Genomic DNA, 17,623 nt, shown 5'->3' on the forward strand with positions numbered 1-17,623 from the left:
AGAGAGAGAGAGAGAGAGAGAGAGAGAGAGAGAGAGAGAGAGAGCCACAGCGTGCTTCCCTGCTTTGTAGTAAACCATTTAGGGTACTCTAGCGTAGAACATACACTATAGATCAACAACAACGTTTTATGTTTCTGGACTGCTCTGCTCTGTGCTTGTGCCATTGTATTTTAGGCTTAGACAAGTGCTGCTTTTCAGCCCCGAAGTGGTATGTAGTCCATGAGCCGGCTGGGCTAGTGGTCGGTCCCCATCTGGGGGGACGAGCGCTCCTTGTGATTTTTTGACAAGATCTATTCCCCTAGAGATGGAATTCCCTAGTAACTGCATTGCAAATACTTTCTCATGATGGGATTGTCCAGGTCATCGGCCCTGCAGTGGCTGAATGTGCAAAGGGATTTTAAAAGCTTGCAAACGTTTTAAAGACTGCTATGAAGTTTTACTGATGTCAGAGGAATGGGAATAAAAATGGCCAGAATGCCCTCCAGAAATTACTCCATGGAGGGAGCATGACAATTAGTCCACTGTCATCTTGACCCTAACCCTTTGCTCTGTGCAAAAAACCACTGCAATTTGACCCGAATCATTTCAGGGAAGGAAGGGGTGATGACACACAGAAAGCTGCAAGCAAGACAATGCTATCGGCTAGTATTTTCCATCACTTGGGGAGGGGGGGAACGTTGCCGAAAATCATGAGCATTCGTCCCTTGAGAAGGTACTAATGGCCAACATTTGTGGCCTGGCTCAGGGACTAATATAAGTTTATGCTACATCACCAAGCCGGCTCATTGACTACCTACCGCTTTGGGGCTGATAAGCAGCACACTTCCAAGCTTAAAATACGACAGCTCTCGCCATTTTGGCCATGCACACAGACACGCTCCCATCTGCAACGTGGAGACAGCAACCCCAAGCTCCCCGATGCACTGCTGTAAGGACTCCCGAAGGGAGGATGGGGCCGTAACTCAGTGGCAGAAGAAGACCTGCTTTGCATGCAGAAGGCACCAGGTTCTATCTCTGGCATCTCCTGGCAGGGCTCACTGTCCCCTCTAAGGCATGCACACATACGTGCGCTCACAAGTTTTTGGAAGTCCGCTCAGTTCATTTTAGATTCCGCTCAGGCTGAATCAGGAAGGCCCCTCTCTGAATGCAGGTATGCACACACTGCTCGGATACTGCCGCCCAGAACAAAACTCTTTCCGCACAGAGGTGAAAAAAACTAGAGGGACCACTGGTAGGCTGGGGAAGAGCCCTGTCTGGAACCCTGGAGAGCCACTGCTGGTCAGAATCTAGATAATCCTGGGCTGGATGGTCTGATGGGCGAAAGCAGCTTCTGATGGACCTGTGACCACAACTGTGAAGCCCTTTTGAGCCTTCAAAGCACTCAGCCAGGTCTCAACAATGTGTTTTTTGATCTAGAAGCCAGTCCAAATTTTAGGAGCCAGACAAATGGCTCCTAACATTTGGACACAACTGGTATATTTATCGGACGTCGTGATGGATATTGAGGGCAAGTGGTAATGGGCTTTCCTTTATCCTCTTCCAAGTAACATCCTTAGAACAGGAACAGGGCTGCCTGGGACAAACATATTTTATTAAACAACTCCAGCTCGGAATATGCTAGTTGAGGTGCCATGGCTCCTTGATGCCCAGAATGTGTCCAGCCCTGGGCTAAGCAGAAGCTTATGGGGGGCTTCCATTCTTTGCAGCTCCTTCCCACTGACAGAAGCAAAAGCAGGTGAGGGAACTAAACCTTGGGCAGAACCCGGATCACAGAATCCAGGCGCTCTACAAAGAATGCGCTCCACAGCAGTTTACAAAACAGCCAGCAATAATCAAAGAGCAAACCAGATCTCTCGCCCTTTCATGCCACAGAGCCTTGCACGGATTAGGAGGCTGAGCAAAAGATCTGGCCACTGGGCACAGGCTCCAGAATGGGAGGGGACACCGAGCAAGCTGCCCACCCCGCTTAGGAGCGCCAGCATCTCTCTGGGTTTACAAACAGGTGTGTGAGGTCGGCGCCATCTTTGCCGAGTCCGGTCAACTGATACCACAACAAACGCCAACCCAAGGGCCTCGGGGAAAGGCGGGGACATGCGGTGCTCAGGACAACAAACCCAGAAGGAAACAGGAAGTGGCTCTTGCACCTCTCTCCTCATAGCAACACCGATGAGATTCCTGAGAACTGCTCAGAGGCTTATACAAACAAACAAGCACACCTCCGCCTGATCTTCAGTCCTGAAACATGACAGTGCTTGGGCTCCAAGAACTGTCTTGAGTAAGTACTCTGAACTGTACTGAACACCCACACTTAATTCCACTGGATGCCAGAAAGCTGGAAGGAGCAAAAACACTCTCTCTCTCTACTTCAGTTCCTCAGTAATCTGTCCCCACTAATAGGAGAGCAGATTTGTTGCATTCTTCATGAATGCCCCCCCACCCCCCCACACACCAGTCTTTGGTGTATTATTAAATACAGGCAGGTGTGGCCATTTCAACCTGCAGGCCAGCACTTACGTAAAAAGATGACCGCCGGAACGAGTGGATCGTACTACCATCCATTTAACCCAGACACTGGAGACAGGCTTTTCAGCCGAGCGCGTTGAAGCATGCTGCTCAGCTCCAGCTGAAGAGCTGGGCCCCAAAGTTTAAAATGGTCGGAAGCAAGGGAAAGAATCGGGCCCCCACAGTCTGTTCGACAGAAGCAGATCCCAGCTAGGTCCAGTCCACAGCAAACTGCTACCACCTCCCAATGGCAAAGGAGAATCGGGGAGGAAAGAGACTCCTAGGAACACAGGACACTTTCCAAGCAGTAAGCGAGAAATCCCTGCCGCGGAACAGCGACGCCAACACCGGCACTGCAGCCCTCACATTCCTGGAATCTGCCGACACACGGCCATCAAGAACTGCTTGCAAGGTTTGACGTTTACCTGAATTGCTCCAGGATTTTGTGCGCAATTGGATGACTCAGATACTCGAGAATGCTGGGCGGCATCTGCTGAGGGAGGAGAGGAGGGGAGAGAGAGATGCACACACAGACTTACACAGAAAGAAATGCAAAACAGCACCTACCTTTTTATATGTGGTTTCGCCGGTCGAGTCAACTCCCCGGTGCCCTTTCCTTATTGTCTGGGACGAGTATCCAGAAGAAGAACCCGGCATCTAGGAGTGGAAGAGAGAGAAAAAACAGCCAGGCTTGATTTGCTTAATCTAATTCCACGTGCTTTATTTGTTTAGCATATTTATATACTCACCCAAAACTCAGGTCTCTGGGTGGTTTCCAACAACACAACACAGATTAAAACAAAAATTAACCATTTAAAAACAATTCTATCATCCTAATTAAAAGCCTGGATGGATAAATGTGTCTTAACAACCCCTTTAAAAGCTGTCAAGATGGGGACTTACACACACCACCTTTCATACAGGCATTTGGCAGAGTGCAACAACAAATATTTATATACTGCTTTCAACAAAAGTTTCCAAATTTTATATAGAGAAATAAATAAGTAAAGAGGGCTCCCTGTCCCCAAAGGGCTCACAATCTAAAAAAGAAACATAAGACAGACACCAGCAACAGCCACGGGAGGGATCCTGTGCTGGGGCCAGTTACTCTCCCCCTGCTAAATAAAGAGAATCACCACTTTTAGAAGGTGCCTCTTTACCCAGTTAGCAGGGGGTACAACACAGCATTAAGAAGCCAGAAGCCAGCACAGCATAGTGGTTAGAGTGTTGGATTAGGACCGGGAAGACCCAAGTTAGAATCCCCATCAACCATTAAACTCAATGAGTGACTCTGGGCCAGTCATGTATCTCTCAGCCTAACCTACCCCACAGGGTTGTTGTGAGGATAAAAATAAGCATGTACTCTGAGCTCCTCGGAGGAAGAGTAGGATATAAATGTAATACATATAGAGAGCCAGTGTGGTGAAGTGGTTAGAGTGCTGGACTAGGACCGGGGAGACCCAAGTTCAATCCCCATTCAGCCATGAAACTCACTGGGTGACTCTGGGCCAGTCAGGTCTCTCTCAGCCTAACCTACTTCACAGGGTTGTTGTGAGGAGGAACTTAAGTATGGAGTACACCACTCTTGGAGGAAGAGTGAGATATAAAAATGTAAAAAATAAAAATAAAATAAAAATAATTAAATAATAAATTAAAATGGCACTAAGAGTCAATAATATTATTTATTTAAATCCAAAGGCTGACTCCAAAGGCTCTACGCAGTTCACACAAATAATAAAGGCTCAAATACAACCAAGCGAGATCAATAGCTGCTCCAAAAAGTGAGATCCAAAAAGAACAGCATGAACCTCCTCAGGGCCCAAAGCATGGGAAAACTGTTGAGTTTGGGGGCAACAACCCAAAAGGCTCTGTCTTGCATACACACAAAGCTTCTTTAAGCTTCAGGACACAGAGCAGGGCTCGCCTCCCACAATGATCAGCAAGAGAGAAGAAACGTTTGGGAGAAAGCAGCCCCGCTTATCTAGAGCTCAAGATGAGACGCTCTAGAGGGGCTTTATAGGGCAAACACAGCCCCTTGAACTGGACCCAGAAACAAAATTGGCAGATCTAGGGATATGCTCCCAATGGGCAACTGAGGAAAGAGCCCAGGTTGTCACATTTTGTGCTGGCTGAAGGTTTCAGATAATCTCCAAGGACAGCCCTATGTACAGCATGCTGAGTAATCCAGAGGCAACATAACTAAGGCAAGGGTGACCGTGGTCAGATCTGCTTTCTCAAGAAAGGGGTACAGCTGAGACACAACCCAAAAGGTGTGCAAAGGCCAGATCCAGCAGGAACCCTAGATTGCATACCTGCTCTTTCAGAGTGAAGGCAATCCCATCTACAGTAGAACGGACCAAATCTTTCCACCCTGATTAGTTTTCTATTTAAGTGCATTTAACTGTTTAAAACATCCCAGCCCTTTCCTCAAGCTCAAAGCAACTGACGTATATACGGAGTTATGAACACACTGGTCAAACTAAGAGAATTAGTCATCCACACCCAAGGCTATCGGGGCGTGCTTTACACCCCCTCCAAAACTCCGACACATTTGCCACAAGGAGTGAAAATGTGAAACTACAGGACTTGAAGGAGGGGATCAAATGGGTGACCAGAGCTGGCACAGAGAGACAAGAGGCAACAGCCCTCGGGATGTGTGGGGTCAAAGATGTGAAGGGCTTTAGAAGCAACTCAGTATGTGTGTAACAAGCAGAGATAGAGAAGCTACTGAGGTAGACTGTACAGTCGAAATGCATCTGGCCGTTATCTACTATTGACCATATTTTGTACATCATGATGATCCTGGAAGGAACTGGATGGGAAAACTACATACTGTAAATCTGAAGAAACCTTGTTGAAAATAGTTGATACAGGTGAAACTCGGAAAATTAGAATATCGTGCAAAAGCCCATTAATTTCAGTAATGCAAATTAAAAGGTGAAACTGATATATGAGACAGACACATTACATGCAAAGCGAGATAAGTCAAGCCTTAATTTGTTATAATTGTGGTGATCATGGCGTACAGCTCATGAAAACCCCAAATCCACAATCTCAGAAAATTAGAATATTACATGGAACCAAGAAGACAAGGATTGTAGAATAGAACAATATCGGACCTCTGAAAAGTATAAGCATGCATATGTATTCAGTACTTGGTTTGGGCCCCTTTTGCAGCAATTACTGCCTCAATGCGGCATGGCATGGATGCTATCAGCCTGTGGCACTGATGAGGTATTATGGAAGACCAGGATGCTTCATTAGCGGCCTTCAGATCTTCTGCATTGTTTGGTCTCATGTCTCTCATCCTTCTCTTGGCAATGCCCCATAGATTCTCTATGGGGTCAGGTCAGGCGAGTTTGCTGGCCAATCAAGCACAGTACACTGTATACTTTTCAGAGGTCCGATATTGTTCTATTCTACAATCCTTGTCTTCTTGGTTCCATGTAATATTCTAATTTTCTGGGATTGTGGATTTGGGGTTTTCATGAGCTGTATGCCATGATCATCACAATTATAACAAATTAAGGCTTGACTTATCTCGCTTTGCATGTAATGCGTCTGTCTCATATATCAGTTTCACCTTTTAATTTGCATTACTGAAATTAATGGACTTTTGCATGATATTCTAATTTTCCGAGTTTCACCTGAATATCTCATTATTATGATACTGCAAGCGGCATTGTGGATTATTGGGAATAATTTCCCTCTCAAGCAGAGGTTTATTGAGACTTGGAAGATTACTAATAAGTAGATTACATGCAAGTATAATTAACTCTAAATTCTTTTATAATGGCTGTTCAGTTCAATTTTATTGCGATCTTTGATCAAATATACAATCCAGATCAAATAAAAAGAACCTTTAAAAGTAAATATCAATACAAACGTATATTTGTATACATGTGGAATCTATTACATAAAAATTGAGATAAAATAGCATAGGGTAAAACAAAATTAAGAAAAAAAGAGGAAAGGGGCAAATAAAACTGACCGTTTCCGATACACCATGTGCAGATCTTAACCACAGCCGTACAAAATTTGGTTGCCATGTGTGCGACATCAGTGTATTTATCAATTCTCTTGTAATAGTTGATTTTGGGGTTTTGGATCAAGGATACAGCCTTATGGTTTCCCCTCTAAGGGCTTTGAGAGGCCAGAATCAGCACTGTGAGCTGGGTCTGAATAGACCGAGAGGGGATGCACAGGCACACATTTCTGCCCAACTGCGAGGACAACGGTCCCCAGTCTTGAATGTTGCTGGATTACAACTCCACCATCCCCATTCCGTCTCTGTGGCTGGGGATGAAGGGAATTGTTGTCCAATCCCACCTGGGGGCCCAAGATAGGGAGCCCCCATCCTAGGAGAGACTCATCAGTGTTTTGAAGGAGCTGAAGCTTCCGGTGGGGGGCAGGGGGGCTTCAAAATGTCATGTCCATGGAGATATTTTGCAGAAACTAGCCAAGCATGTGGTTTGCTTCTGCAGAGACTTTTGACCCCTGAAGTAAGACACTGTTAAGCACTGAGTGCCCATACCATGGCATGCACCCCTGGCTTGGAGAATCAGGGCTTGGCTAATTGATCATTAGCATACCACTTAACACCTGGGCTTCAGGTAACAGAATCCACCTGTGCCGCCCTAGACCTGTGACATTCGTGGCACATGGCTTCCCTCACCTGTCCCAACTTACCTCGAGTGATTTTTTTAATGTCGTCATTCCTGGTGCCCCTGGTTGGGAAGAGAGAAGGAAAACTATTAGGAACTTTGCCATTAAAATTAAGACAGGCCTCTTTCAACCTCGAAATTGGGCGTCCCTGAAGCTGGGTGGGCAACTCTGATCAGGTTGATTCTCTCAGTTTAAACCCAGGACTGCACTGCTTTGGCCCTCCAGCTGTTGTTGGACTACAACTCCCATCATCCCCAACTACTGGTCACCGTCGATGGGGAGGATAGTTGTAGCCTAGCAACAGCTAGAAGGCTGTTATGCAGTCTGGAATAACATAAGAAGATTGGGCCTGCTCAACTTTGGCCCCCCAGCTGTTTTTGGACTGCAACTCACATAATCCTCAGTCACAGTGGCCAATAACCAGGGATTATGGGAGTGGAAGGCCGAAGCTGAGCAGTCCTGCTCTAGACTGAATTTCCCCCTCAGTCCTGGAGCTCAGCGAGCGACCATGAGCCAGTCAATTCTCTCTGCCTGACCTACTTCACAGGGTTGTTGAAAGAATAAGGTGAGGATGTGAGAATTACCCTTAACCCCTATGAGAAAAGAGCAGGTTAGCAGTGAAATAAGGAACTAAAGATTCCAAACAGGAACCCTTTAAAAAAAAACCGAGAGAGAAGTCTCATTTCTGCTTCCCTCCGATCTTTTCTGTTTCATCACAGTGGAGAGAGGAAAGCCCCAGCCAGGTTCAGAGGAACCACTACCCCACTTGTGAGCAGGTCATCCTAACCCCACTCTAAGGTGTATCAGAGCAGTCAACTTTGGGACCCAGCCCAAATTTCCTCTGGCTTGACTAGATTCTCTGCATTCCTCGTGTTTTGTGTAAACCAAGAGACCGGAAGGGATCTGAGTCATTCACGTGCCAACAGCTTAAATGCTTTTCAATGCGCGCGCGCGCACACACACACACACGGCCTTCTAACTCAGCACAGCCTAGGAATGGCACTTTGTCGTCTTGGGGACTGCTCAGGACAGTGGCCGGGGCAGCGACAGAACAGCGAACTTTATAAGGAAGTTAGAGACATTTCACAGCAAGGGCTGTAAAGTTAGGGAGCACATGTGCTCGGGGCACAACGTGATGCACAAAATCATTGAAGCACGGAATCTCCGTTTCTCATTGACAAGGCCGACACCACTAGAGAAAGGAGGGAGGCAATCACATTGCAAGACTTTTTGCTTTCAGTGTGCTCTCATGCTTTGATTCCTTTTGACAGAGGAATGGAGTGAAAATTGGCAGGAATGTCCTCCAAAGATGACTCCATGGAGAGAGTAGGACAAATTTGTTCATTTTTACTCTAACCCTGAATCTAACCCTTTCCTCTGTGCAAAAGCAACTGCAATTTCCCCCTAATCATTGGGGGTAGGGGTAAAGAAAGGATGAGAACACAGAGCAAGCTGTAAATGCAACAGTAATATCTCTAAAGGGGAAAGACAGCACCACTTTAATGAGTAACAATTAAAAACAAAGATCTTACCAAACTTGAGCAAACGTGTTTCAGTGTTAAAACATCATTCTCAATGTTCTATCTCAAACAGCTGGAAACTCTAGAGTGTAAATTTATTTAAGCTCAAGAGTTTACAGCTGTTTGAGATAGAGCATTGAGAATGATGTTTCAACATTGACATGTGTTTGCTCAGGTTTGATCTTTATTTTTAATGGTTTCTTCTTCAGGTGCTATCTCCTACCGGAGGTTAGCTATCATTAAGGCTATTCTGACTTTGGATGCCGCTGTTCTAAGAAGTTGTAAGGATGCACATCCAAACCATACCCGCAAATTTTTCAGCCAGGATGTTCTTCTGACACTACTTCTTCCTTTAATCTTTCCCTGTATGATTAACTGCAGTAAGGAGTATTTTCTCCCCTCTGATAACATGACCAAGATATTCAAGTTTTCTTCTCTTAATGATGTTGTTTGCTTTTTCTCTTTTGCCAATGATGTTGTTTGCTTTTTCTCTTTTGCCATTCTTCTCAAAATTTCCTTGGTAATTCTATCTACTCATGATTTATTTAAAATATTCCTACCCTGCCCCTCCAGTACATTACTGCTGTATATTGTCATAACATTGACAAAATAGTTACAATATAAAATAAGACTAATAAAATTAACCAAATTAAACAAGTTAAAAATCCAAGCTCAAACCAAAATCAGAATTAGCTTTCAAAATTTCAAACTAGATTCTTTAAAAAGCTAAAAACTAAGAATTATAAAAACTAAAAATCTAAAAAACATATCACATATAAGCAACAGGTGAAACATTAAAAAGCCTCTTTTAAAAGATGTATTTTTAGTTGTTTTTTAAGAACACAGAGGGAGCATGGTGAAGCTGTTCAGGGAGGGCATTCTAAAGCTGAAGGGCCACAACCAAAAATGCCCCATCTCTAGTCCCCACCAACCGGATCTCTGTTAATGGTGGGGCCATGAACAGGGCCTGAGATGATGAGCTGAGGGCCCTGGCAGGTTCGTATGGGTGAATACGGTCCGACAGGTACCCCGGCCCCAAGCCGTGTAGAGTTTTAAAGGTCAAAAACAGCACCCTGAATCTCGCCCAGAAGCGGGCTGGTAACCAATGAAGCTGCCGCAGGATGGGTGTGATCATGAAGCATGGGATCCACAATGCATCCTTGCACCTACGAGCATCCTCGCGACAGCATTCTGAACCAGCTGAAGCCTCCGAACTGTCATCAAGGGCAGCCCCACATAAGGTGCATTGCAGTAGTCCAATCTGGCTGTTACCAAAGCACGAGTGACTGAGGTCAGGTCTGACTTCTCCAAGTAGGGTTGCATCTGTCGCACCAGCCGTAGCTGGTAGAAGGCACTTCTGCACACCACCACCACGTGACCTGTGCCTCCAAGGATAGCAATTGGGTCCAGAAGCACCCCCAAGCTGTGGACCTTTGTCTCTCAGAGAGAATGTGACCCCGTCCAAGACCAAATTTACCTCACTATTTGGATAATTGGTTTTACCAACCCAGAGCACTTCTGTCTTATCTGGATTAAGATTCAGTTTGCTTCAGTGTTCCAACAGGGATTCCCAGATGCTGTTGACAACAACTCCCAGAATCCCCAGCTGCAATGGCTTTTGCTTGGGGATTATGGGAGTTGTAGTCAATAACATCTGAGAATCCCTGTTAGAGGGAACAATAGTTTGCTTGCCCCCATCCAGTCCAGAACAGCCTCCAGGCCATGGTTCAGAGCATCCACTGCCTCCCTGGTGTCTGCTGACTTAAAAGATGGGTAGAGCTGGGTGTCAAAAGCATACTGATGGCACCACAGCCCACACGTATGGATGAGTTCTCCCAGAGGTTTCATGTAGATGTTAAACAGCATGGGGGGACAGAACAGATCCCTGTGGCACCCCCCAGCACCACCTTCTGTGTACAACCCTCAAGGTAGGAGTGAAGCCACTGTATAACCATGCCCCCAAGTCCCAACTCAGAGAGATGTCCCCGAAGGATACCACGGTCGATAGTATCGAAAGCAGCTGAGAGGTCCAGGAGAATCAGCAGAGTCACACTCCCTCTCTCAATCTCCCTACGTAGGTCATCCACCCTGTGAGTTCCCAAGAAAAAATAGCTTTTGCCATTGGTATTTTTACTGAAAAAGTATTTGAGCAGTAGCACTCCTTTTTACAATCTAGAAAAATGCGTAAATAAAAAGAATTGGGAAGCCGATTAACACTGATACAGAAGGAGACTTTGAAGATGCTGCAGGATCGAGCCAACAAGAAAAACTACAACCCTCTCAGGAGGTGATCTCCCTTCCCAAATTGTGAGACATTTTCACCACATAATTACGTAGCACAAATTCAGCAATCAACGCAGCGAATTGAAGAGAAATTGGATTCCTTTCAAACAGAAGTGAAATGCAGATTTGATGTAGTGGAAAGGAAGTTAGCCGAGCATGACAAACTTATTCATAAGATGACGGAATCTCAGAAGGAACTGGAAATCATGAAGACAACACGAGAATCCGATTATAAACGCCTGGAACAGCGGGTGAAGATTTTAGAATTTCAGTCTCATGCCTGTAATTTGAAGATTCGTGGTGTGGGAGAAGAGGTGGGAAAAGAGAATCTGGAAAAGGAGATTGAATCTCTTCTTTTACAATTTTTGGGATTTGACCCGGAAGACTCTCTTGATATCCAAGAAATTTATAGAGTGAATTCCAGATATGCCCGAGATAAGAAATTCCCAAGAGATATTATGATAAAATTTACAAACTAAAGGACCAAGGAAACACCTCTTCCAGCACAAAGTCTCCCCTAGAGAGTAAGCAGATGGAGATTTTACCAGATGTCCCTGTTGACACTTTAAGGAAGTGCCAGGAGTTAAAGTTTCTGACTGTTGCTCTTCAGGAGCGAGGACAGGTGGGCAGTACCTTTTTGTTTGGAAGTCTTTATGGACCGTGGGAAGGCACAGATATACATGTCTCAAGATGCAAAACGTTTTCTGGAATCTTTAAGTGTAACAAACCCCTCTTACCAGACCCCTTTTACCAGATAAAACTTTGGATGGGGACCAACCAGAAGATGCAAAATGGGATCAAGCCTCAGCTTAGAGGGGTGGGGGAAGGACAAAAAAACAAAAACCAAACAATTTTAAGAACTTAGAATCATTGATGAACTAAAAATATTTAATGTAAATGTTAATGGATTGAATAATCAATTCAAAAGGAGAAGATTCTTTCTGAAATTGAAAAAAGAAAAAGCAGATATCATTTGCCTTCAAGAAACTCATATTAAGTTCGAGTAATGTTAATTTTAGGGATGTGCAAAAAATTTCGGGCACAGAATGATCTGTGCCCGAAACGAACAATTTCGGGTGATTCGGGGCCGAACCGAATCACCCCCGATGTCCCCCGATATTTTTCAGGCACGAGCCGAATCACCCGAATTTCGGGCACGAAAAATTCGGGTGATTCGGTTCACGGTTGATTTTTGGTGAATTTTTAAAGTTTTAGTGACTTTGGGGCAGTTTGGGGGCATAGAATGGGATCTGGGCAAAAGGAGTGGGGTGGGGTGGTAGTGCCTAATGGGTGCAGGCTACCACCCCAATTTCAGGGGGATTGGGCCAAGGGCTGATTTTTGGTAAATTTTTGAAAATTTCATGTCTTTGGGGCAGATTGGGGCATATTGGGGCAGAAAGTGGGGCCTGGGGCAGAATAGTGGGGTGGGGTGGTAGTGCCTAATGGGTGGAGACTACCACCCCAATTTCAGGGGGTTTGGACAAAGGGCTGATTTTTTGAGAATTTTTGAAGTTTTAGTGACTTTGGGGCAGTTTGGGGGCAGAAAGTGGATCTGCCCCAAAATAGTGGGGTGGGGTGGTAGTGCCTCATGGGTGGACGCTACCACCCCCATTTCAGGGGGATTGGGCAGAGGGCTGATTTTTTGAGAATTTTTGAAGTTTGGGTGTCTTTGGGGCAGATTGGGGGCAGAAAGTGGATCTGCCCCAAAGGAGTGGGGTGGGCTGGTAGATAGTGCCTAATGGGTGGAGGCTACCACCCATCCCCAATTTAAGAGTGATTGGGCAGAGGTGGGAATTCTGGTGAATTTATTTTTATGAGGTTTGTCTTCATAAGGTGAAGTGTGCTAAATTGATTACTTCCTCATATTCATAGTAAGTGTGAAAAAGTGAAAGTGGGGTCATGAGAGTTGTTTAATTGAAAAATATCTCATTTGCTATGATAGAATGAGAATTCACACCTCAGAAGTTTTTTCTGAGGTGTGAATTCTCATTCTATCATAGCAAATGAGATTTTTTTCAATTAAACAACTCTCATGACCCCACTTTCACTTTTTCACACTTTCCTTTACTATGAATAATATGAGGAAGTAATCAATTTAGCACACTTCACCTTATGAAGACAAACCTCATACAAATAAATTCACCATAATTCACCCCTCTGCCCAATCACTCTTAAATTGGGGATGGGTGGTAGCCTCCACCCATTAGGCACTATCTACCAGCCCACCCCACTCCTTTGGGGCAGATCCACTTTCTGCCCCCAATCTGCCCCAAAGACACCCAAACTTCAAAAATTCTCAAAAAATCAGCCCTCTGCCCAATCCCCCTGAAATGGGGGTGGTAGCCTCCACCCATGAGGCACTACCACCCCACCCCACTATTTTGGGGCAGATCCACTTTCTGCCCCCAAACTGCCCCAAAGTAACTAAAACTTCAAAAATTCTAAAAAAAATCACCCCTTTCTCCAAACCCCCTGAAATTGGGGTGGTAGCCTCCACCCATTAGGCACTACCACCCCACCCCACTATTCTGCCCCAGGCCCCACTTTCTGCCCCAATATGCCCCAATCTGCCCCAAAGACATGAAATTTTCAGAAATTTACCAAAAATCAGCCCTTGGCCCAATCCCCCTGAAATTGGGGTGGTAGCCTGCACCCATTAGGCACTACCACCCCACCCCACTCCTTTTGCCCATATCCCATGCTATGCCCCCGAACTGCCCCAAAGTCACTAAAACTTTAAAAATTCACCAAAAATCAGGATTTTGCCCAATCCCCCTGAAATTGGGGTGGTAGACTCTACCCATTGGGCACTACCACCCCACCCCAAAATTTTGCCCCTGGGCCCCTTTTTACCCCCCCGAATCGATTCGGATTCAGATTCGGATTAAATCCGAATCCGAACCGAATCAAGGGTGATTCGGGTGACCCAGATTCGGGCACAAAACAGAACAGGGGTGATTCGGTTCGGGTCCGAGCCGAATCACCCGAAATCCCGAATTGCACACCCCTAGTTAATTTGTTGAACTGTAAATCTTTGGGCCACAAGTTATGTGGCCTCCGGGAATACAAAAATAAAATAAATGGAGTGGCAATTTATGTTAAGGACCTGTCGTGGACTCTGGAAGAACAAATACAGGATACAGCTGGCAGATATATTATACTGAGGTTTCAAACTCAGCAAATCTGCATTACTGAGACTGACTGAGGTTGAAGTGGCTCCACTTACGTATGCTGATCACAACCCGTTAGACTTAACAGAGAACCCACAGGGCCAAGAAGGTGGAGACTGAATAATCTTTTGCTACTACAAGAAGAAGTTAAGTTGAAGTGCCAAGATGAATTAAAGAGTTTCTTCCAGAGAAATATGACATCAGAAGACTCGTTATTCTCCACATGGGACCTCCAGTAAAGCTTTCATGAGAGGATTGCTTATGTCGGAGGCCTCGAGGAGGAAGAGGAATCTGCAGAAACAGAAGGAGTCCCTACTAAACGAGCTGAATCGCTTAGAAATGACTCATAAGATGAACCCTTTGAAGGACATATGGCAGGGTATAAAGGAGTTTCGTAAACAAATGGATCTCATAGAAGCAAAAGAGACATACAAGAACATGATTGATACAAAACAAGAACATTTCGAGAAGGGTAATAAACCTGATAAACTATTGGCGTATCAACTGAGTAAGGCAGGCAAGAAGAGAGTCATCACCTCCATATGGGACGAGGAAGTGTTTGTTTCAAATACAGACAGAATGATTGACTAGTTTACAGATTATTACTCCAAATTATACAGAAAAGAAATGTTGGATCTGGAGCAGATTGCACAGTACTTAGAAAACCTACAGATAGCAGAGTTCACTGACAGACAGAAAGAACTGCTGAACAAACCAATTTCCAAGGAGGAAACCAGAGGGGCAATATGTCATTTAAAAAATAATACCCCTGGCCCGGATGGATTCTCTTCGGTTTATTTCAAGTACTTTCAGGAAATATTAACTAGCCCATTGACTCAGGTAATGAATGAAATACTACACTGCCATGCGCTACCTTCCTCTTGGCAGGAAGCATTCATTTCTCTTATTCATAAGGAAGGGAAGGATGCAACTTGATCCGAATAATACTGACCAATTCCTTTGTTGATTATAAACTTTTTGTGGCGATTCTGGCAGGAAGGCTGAAGGGCTTTCTGACTGATATAATACATCCCAATAAAACAGGATTCATACCGAAGAGAAATATGAAAGACAATCTGAGATTTGCACTGTATGCAATAGATGATATTACAAAGAAGAAGAGTAAAGCGGCGATGATCTTCTTGGATGCAGAGAAAGCATTTGATAATCTGGATTGGTCCTTTTTGTTTATGGTTTTGGGAAGAATGAACTGTGGATCAAATTTCCTCTCATGGATTCAAAGTATCTATCAGGAGCAATCAGCAAAGATAATAGTGAATGAGACTCTATCAAAAAAATGCGCCATCAACAAGGGTACCAGACAAGGGTGCCCTCTTTCTCCACTGTTGTTCATTTTGGCTCTCGAACCTCTGACAAAGAAAATTCGGCAGGAGAAAAGAACTTACGGAAATAAGTTGGCGAAGCAAGAGCATAAAATAAAATTGTGCACTGATTATGTGGTCCTTACAATTACCTGGCCAAAGGACTCTCTAGATCAGTGTTTCTCAACAGCCGGTCCGCGGACCGGTGCCGGTCCGCGAAGAGTTGAGTGCCGGTCCGTGGCTCAGGGAATTAACCCCCTCCCCCACTGTGAACCTCCTCCGTGTTTTTTTAAAAAAATGTTGTTGAAATTCCAGCCGCCACGTGGCTGAGGGAATGGCTATGAGGAGTGTGTGTGTGTGAGCCAGTAGTCCTTATATCCCGCCCCACCCGCCTCGGCAGCGGCTGATAACAGAGCGACGCTGTAGCTCGCCATCTGGCCCGATGGCACTTCTCAAATGCGAGGCGAGCTCGTGTAGTTAATAGTTAAAAACACAGAGGTTTGCAGTTGTCCTGGACAGCCAGAGCGGCTTTGCTTCTGCTCCTCCTTTGTGAGTGTGTATAAATGTATGAGCCTAAATCTGCTGCTATCTAATTGAGGTGTTGGGATTCCTCGCGTGAGAAGTTGATTTGTAGTTTGAACACGTGGCTCATTCAAAAAGCCGGAACATTCAAATGATTTTCTCTCCTCTTCCCTCCTTCCCCTCTGGATTTTTTTTTTTTTTTTAATGGCGAGGTGGTGTGCCTACATTCATGCTGCCAAAGGGGCTTGGTGGCAAGACAAAAATAAAGTCATTTCCCCCAATCTCTCCTCCTTTTTCTTTTCTTTTAAACCTACCATCCTACTTCCAAAAGCATGATGATTTCCTCTATCTCTCCAGATAATGCAGCGAGCGTTTAGTATTCTGATTTGATCACGGGCTCCCCCCCCCCTTTTTTAACTCCAGTAAGAGAGCGGGGAAAGAGGAGTGGGTGTGGGAGGGACAGATACAAGCAGCGGCGGCTCCCCCCTCCCTTCTTGGTGTTTGTTTGTTTTGGCAAGACAAGGTGTGTGTGTGTGTGTTTTAAAGTTCAGTTGGGAGAATGTCCTCCAACTTCTCAACCTTAGCTACCCTTCCCCCGCCCCATTATCTTTCCGGGGGCTATTCTCTTCGGCTCATGTCCTGGTCGTTCCTGCCTCCGGTATGTTGCCCCTGAATGCTAACATGGACCGAGCTCTTTTTGCAAGAGGTGTTCAGCCCGGCTTGTAGAACTGGGCTGCACTTATTTAGTAGAGCTTCAGCTTCAGTAGCACTATGTGAGGCCTTTAGGGGGGTTGGCGCTCGGTTAGCCTGGGCGAAGACCTGTGTAGTTTGTGGTCCTCTCTTCTCTCTCCCCACTTGCAACTCACACACGCTGTCAGGTAACGTGCAAACTGGGATTCTTAAAAGCCTTTTCATCATTGAGGAGGAGCAGGGCCGCCATGAATTGGAAGAATATTTTTTAAAAAAACACGGAGGTTCACAGCATGCAGGGGGTGGGGGATAGAAGGACTACTGACTCACCCCCACACACCTGGCAGCCATCCCCAGACAACCCCTCAGTCACGCACCGGCTGGCATTGGAATTTTTAAAAATACATGGAGTTTCATGGCATGGGAAGGCAAGTGGCAAGCAGAGTGAGGTGCAGCGCGGTGGGGTGGTTCTTTCCATCAGTTTCATTTTAAACTTTCTCTCTCTCCCTCAAGCCAAACCTACCTATCATGTTTCCATCTCCTTCTTTTCTAGCTTTTTCTTTCTTTCTCTTCCTCTCTCTCTTCAAGCCTGCCTCATCCCCTTTTCCTTTTTCTATCCCTCTGTCTCTCTCTCTCTCTCTCTCTCTCTCTCAAGCGAAGCCTACCCCATTCTCTTTCTCAAGCCAAGCCAGAACTATTTCCCCCCTCTTTCTTTCCCCGTCTTGCTTCTCTCTTTCCTTCTTATAAAAGCCTGTGTGGTGAAGGAGAAAAACAATCTTATCAAAAATTAAGAGAAAAACTTCTCTAATTTTTTTCCTTAGAAATGCTCCATGTTAAGTGTGATGATTTGGCAGAGGTAGAAAGGAAGAACAATGCATTTTATTGTTATGTTATGTATTTTGTACAGATTGTATTGTATTTATTTTATTAGAATTTTTAATTCAATTTA

General features: G+C 45.1%; 1 protein-coding gene across 10 annotated transcripts in view; it reads right to left on the reverse strand.

The window, feature by feature from the left end:
* PIP5K1A (phosphatidylinositol-4-phosphate 5-kinase type 1 alpha) overlaps window positions 1–17,623 on the reverse strand; it is a 90,762-nt gene that overhangs the window by 44,785 nt on the left and 28,354 nt on the right. For 9 of the 10 annotated variants that reach the window (XM_053277982.1, XM_053277980.1, XM_053277976.1 and 6 more), the window contains exons 2-3: window positions 7,192–7,229; window positions 3,070–3,159 (exon numbers count right to left, since the gene is read on the reverse strand). In XM_053277982.1, the coding sequence (XP_053133957.1) occupies window positions 3,070–3,159; window positions 7,192–7,229 (128 nt within the window). Of the gene's footprint in view, window positions 1–2,514; window positions 2,907–3,069; window positions 3,160–7,191; window positions 7,230–17,623 lie in introns of those variants that run through there. The other variant, XM_053277981.1, reaches the window with a different exon arrangement.

Source organism: Hemicordylus capensis, chromosome 14 (assembly GCF_027244095.1).
Source record: "Hemicordylus capensis ecotype Gifberg chromosome 14, rHemCap1.1.pri, whole genome shotgun sequence".
NCBI lineage: Eukaryota > Metazoa > Chordata > Lepidosauria > Squamata > Cordylidae > Hemicordylus > Hemicordylus capensis.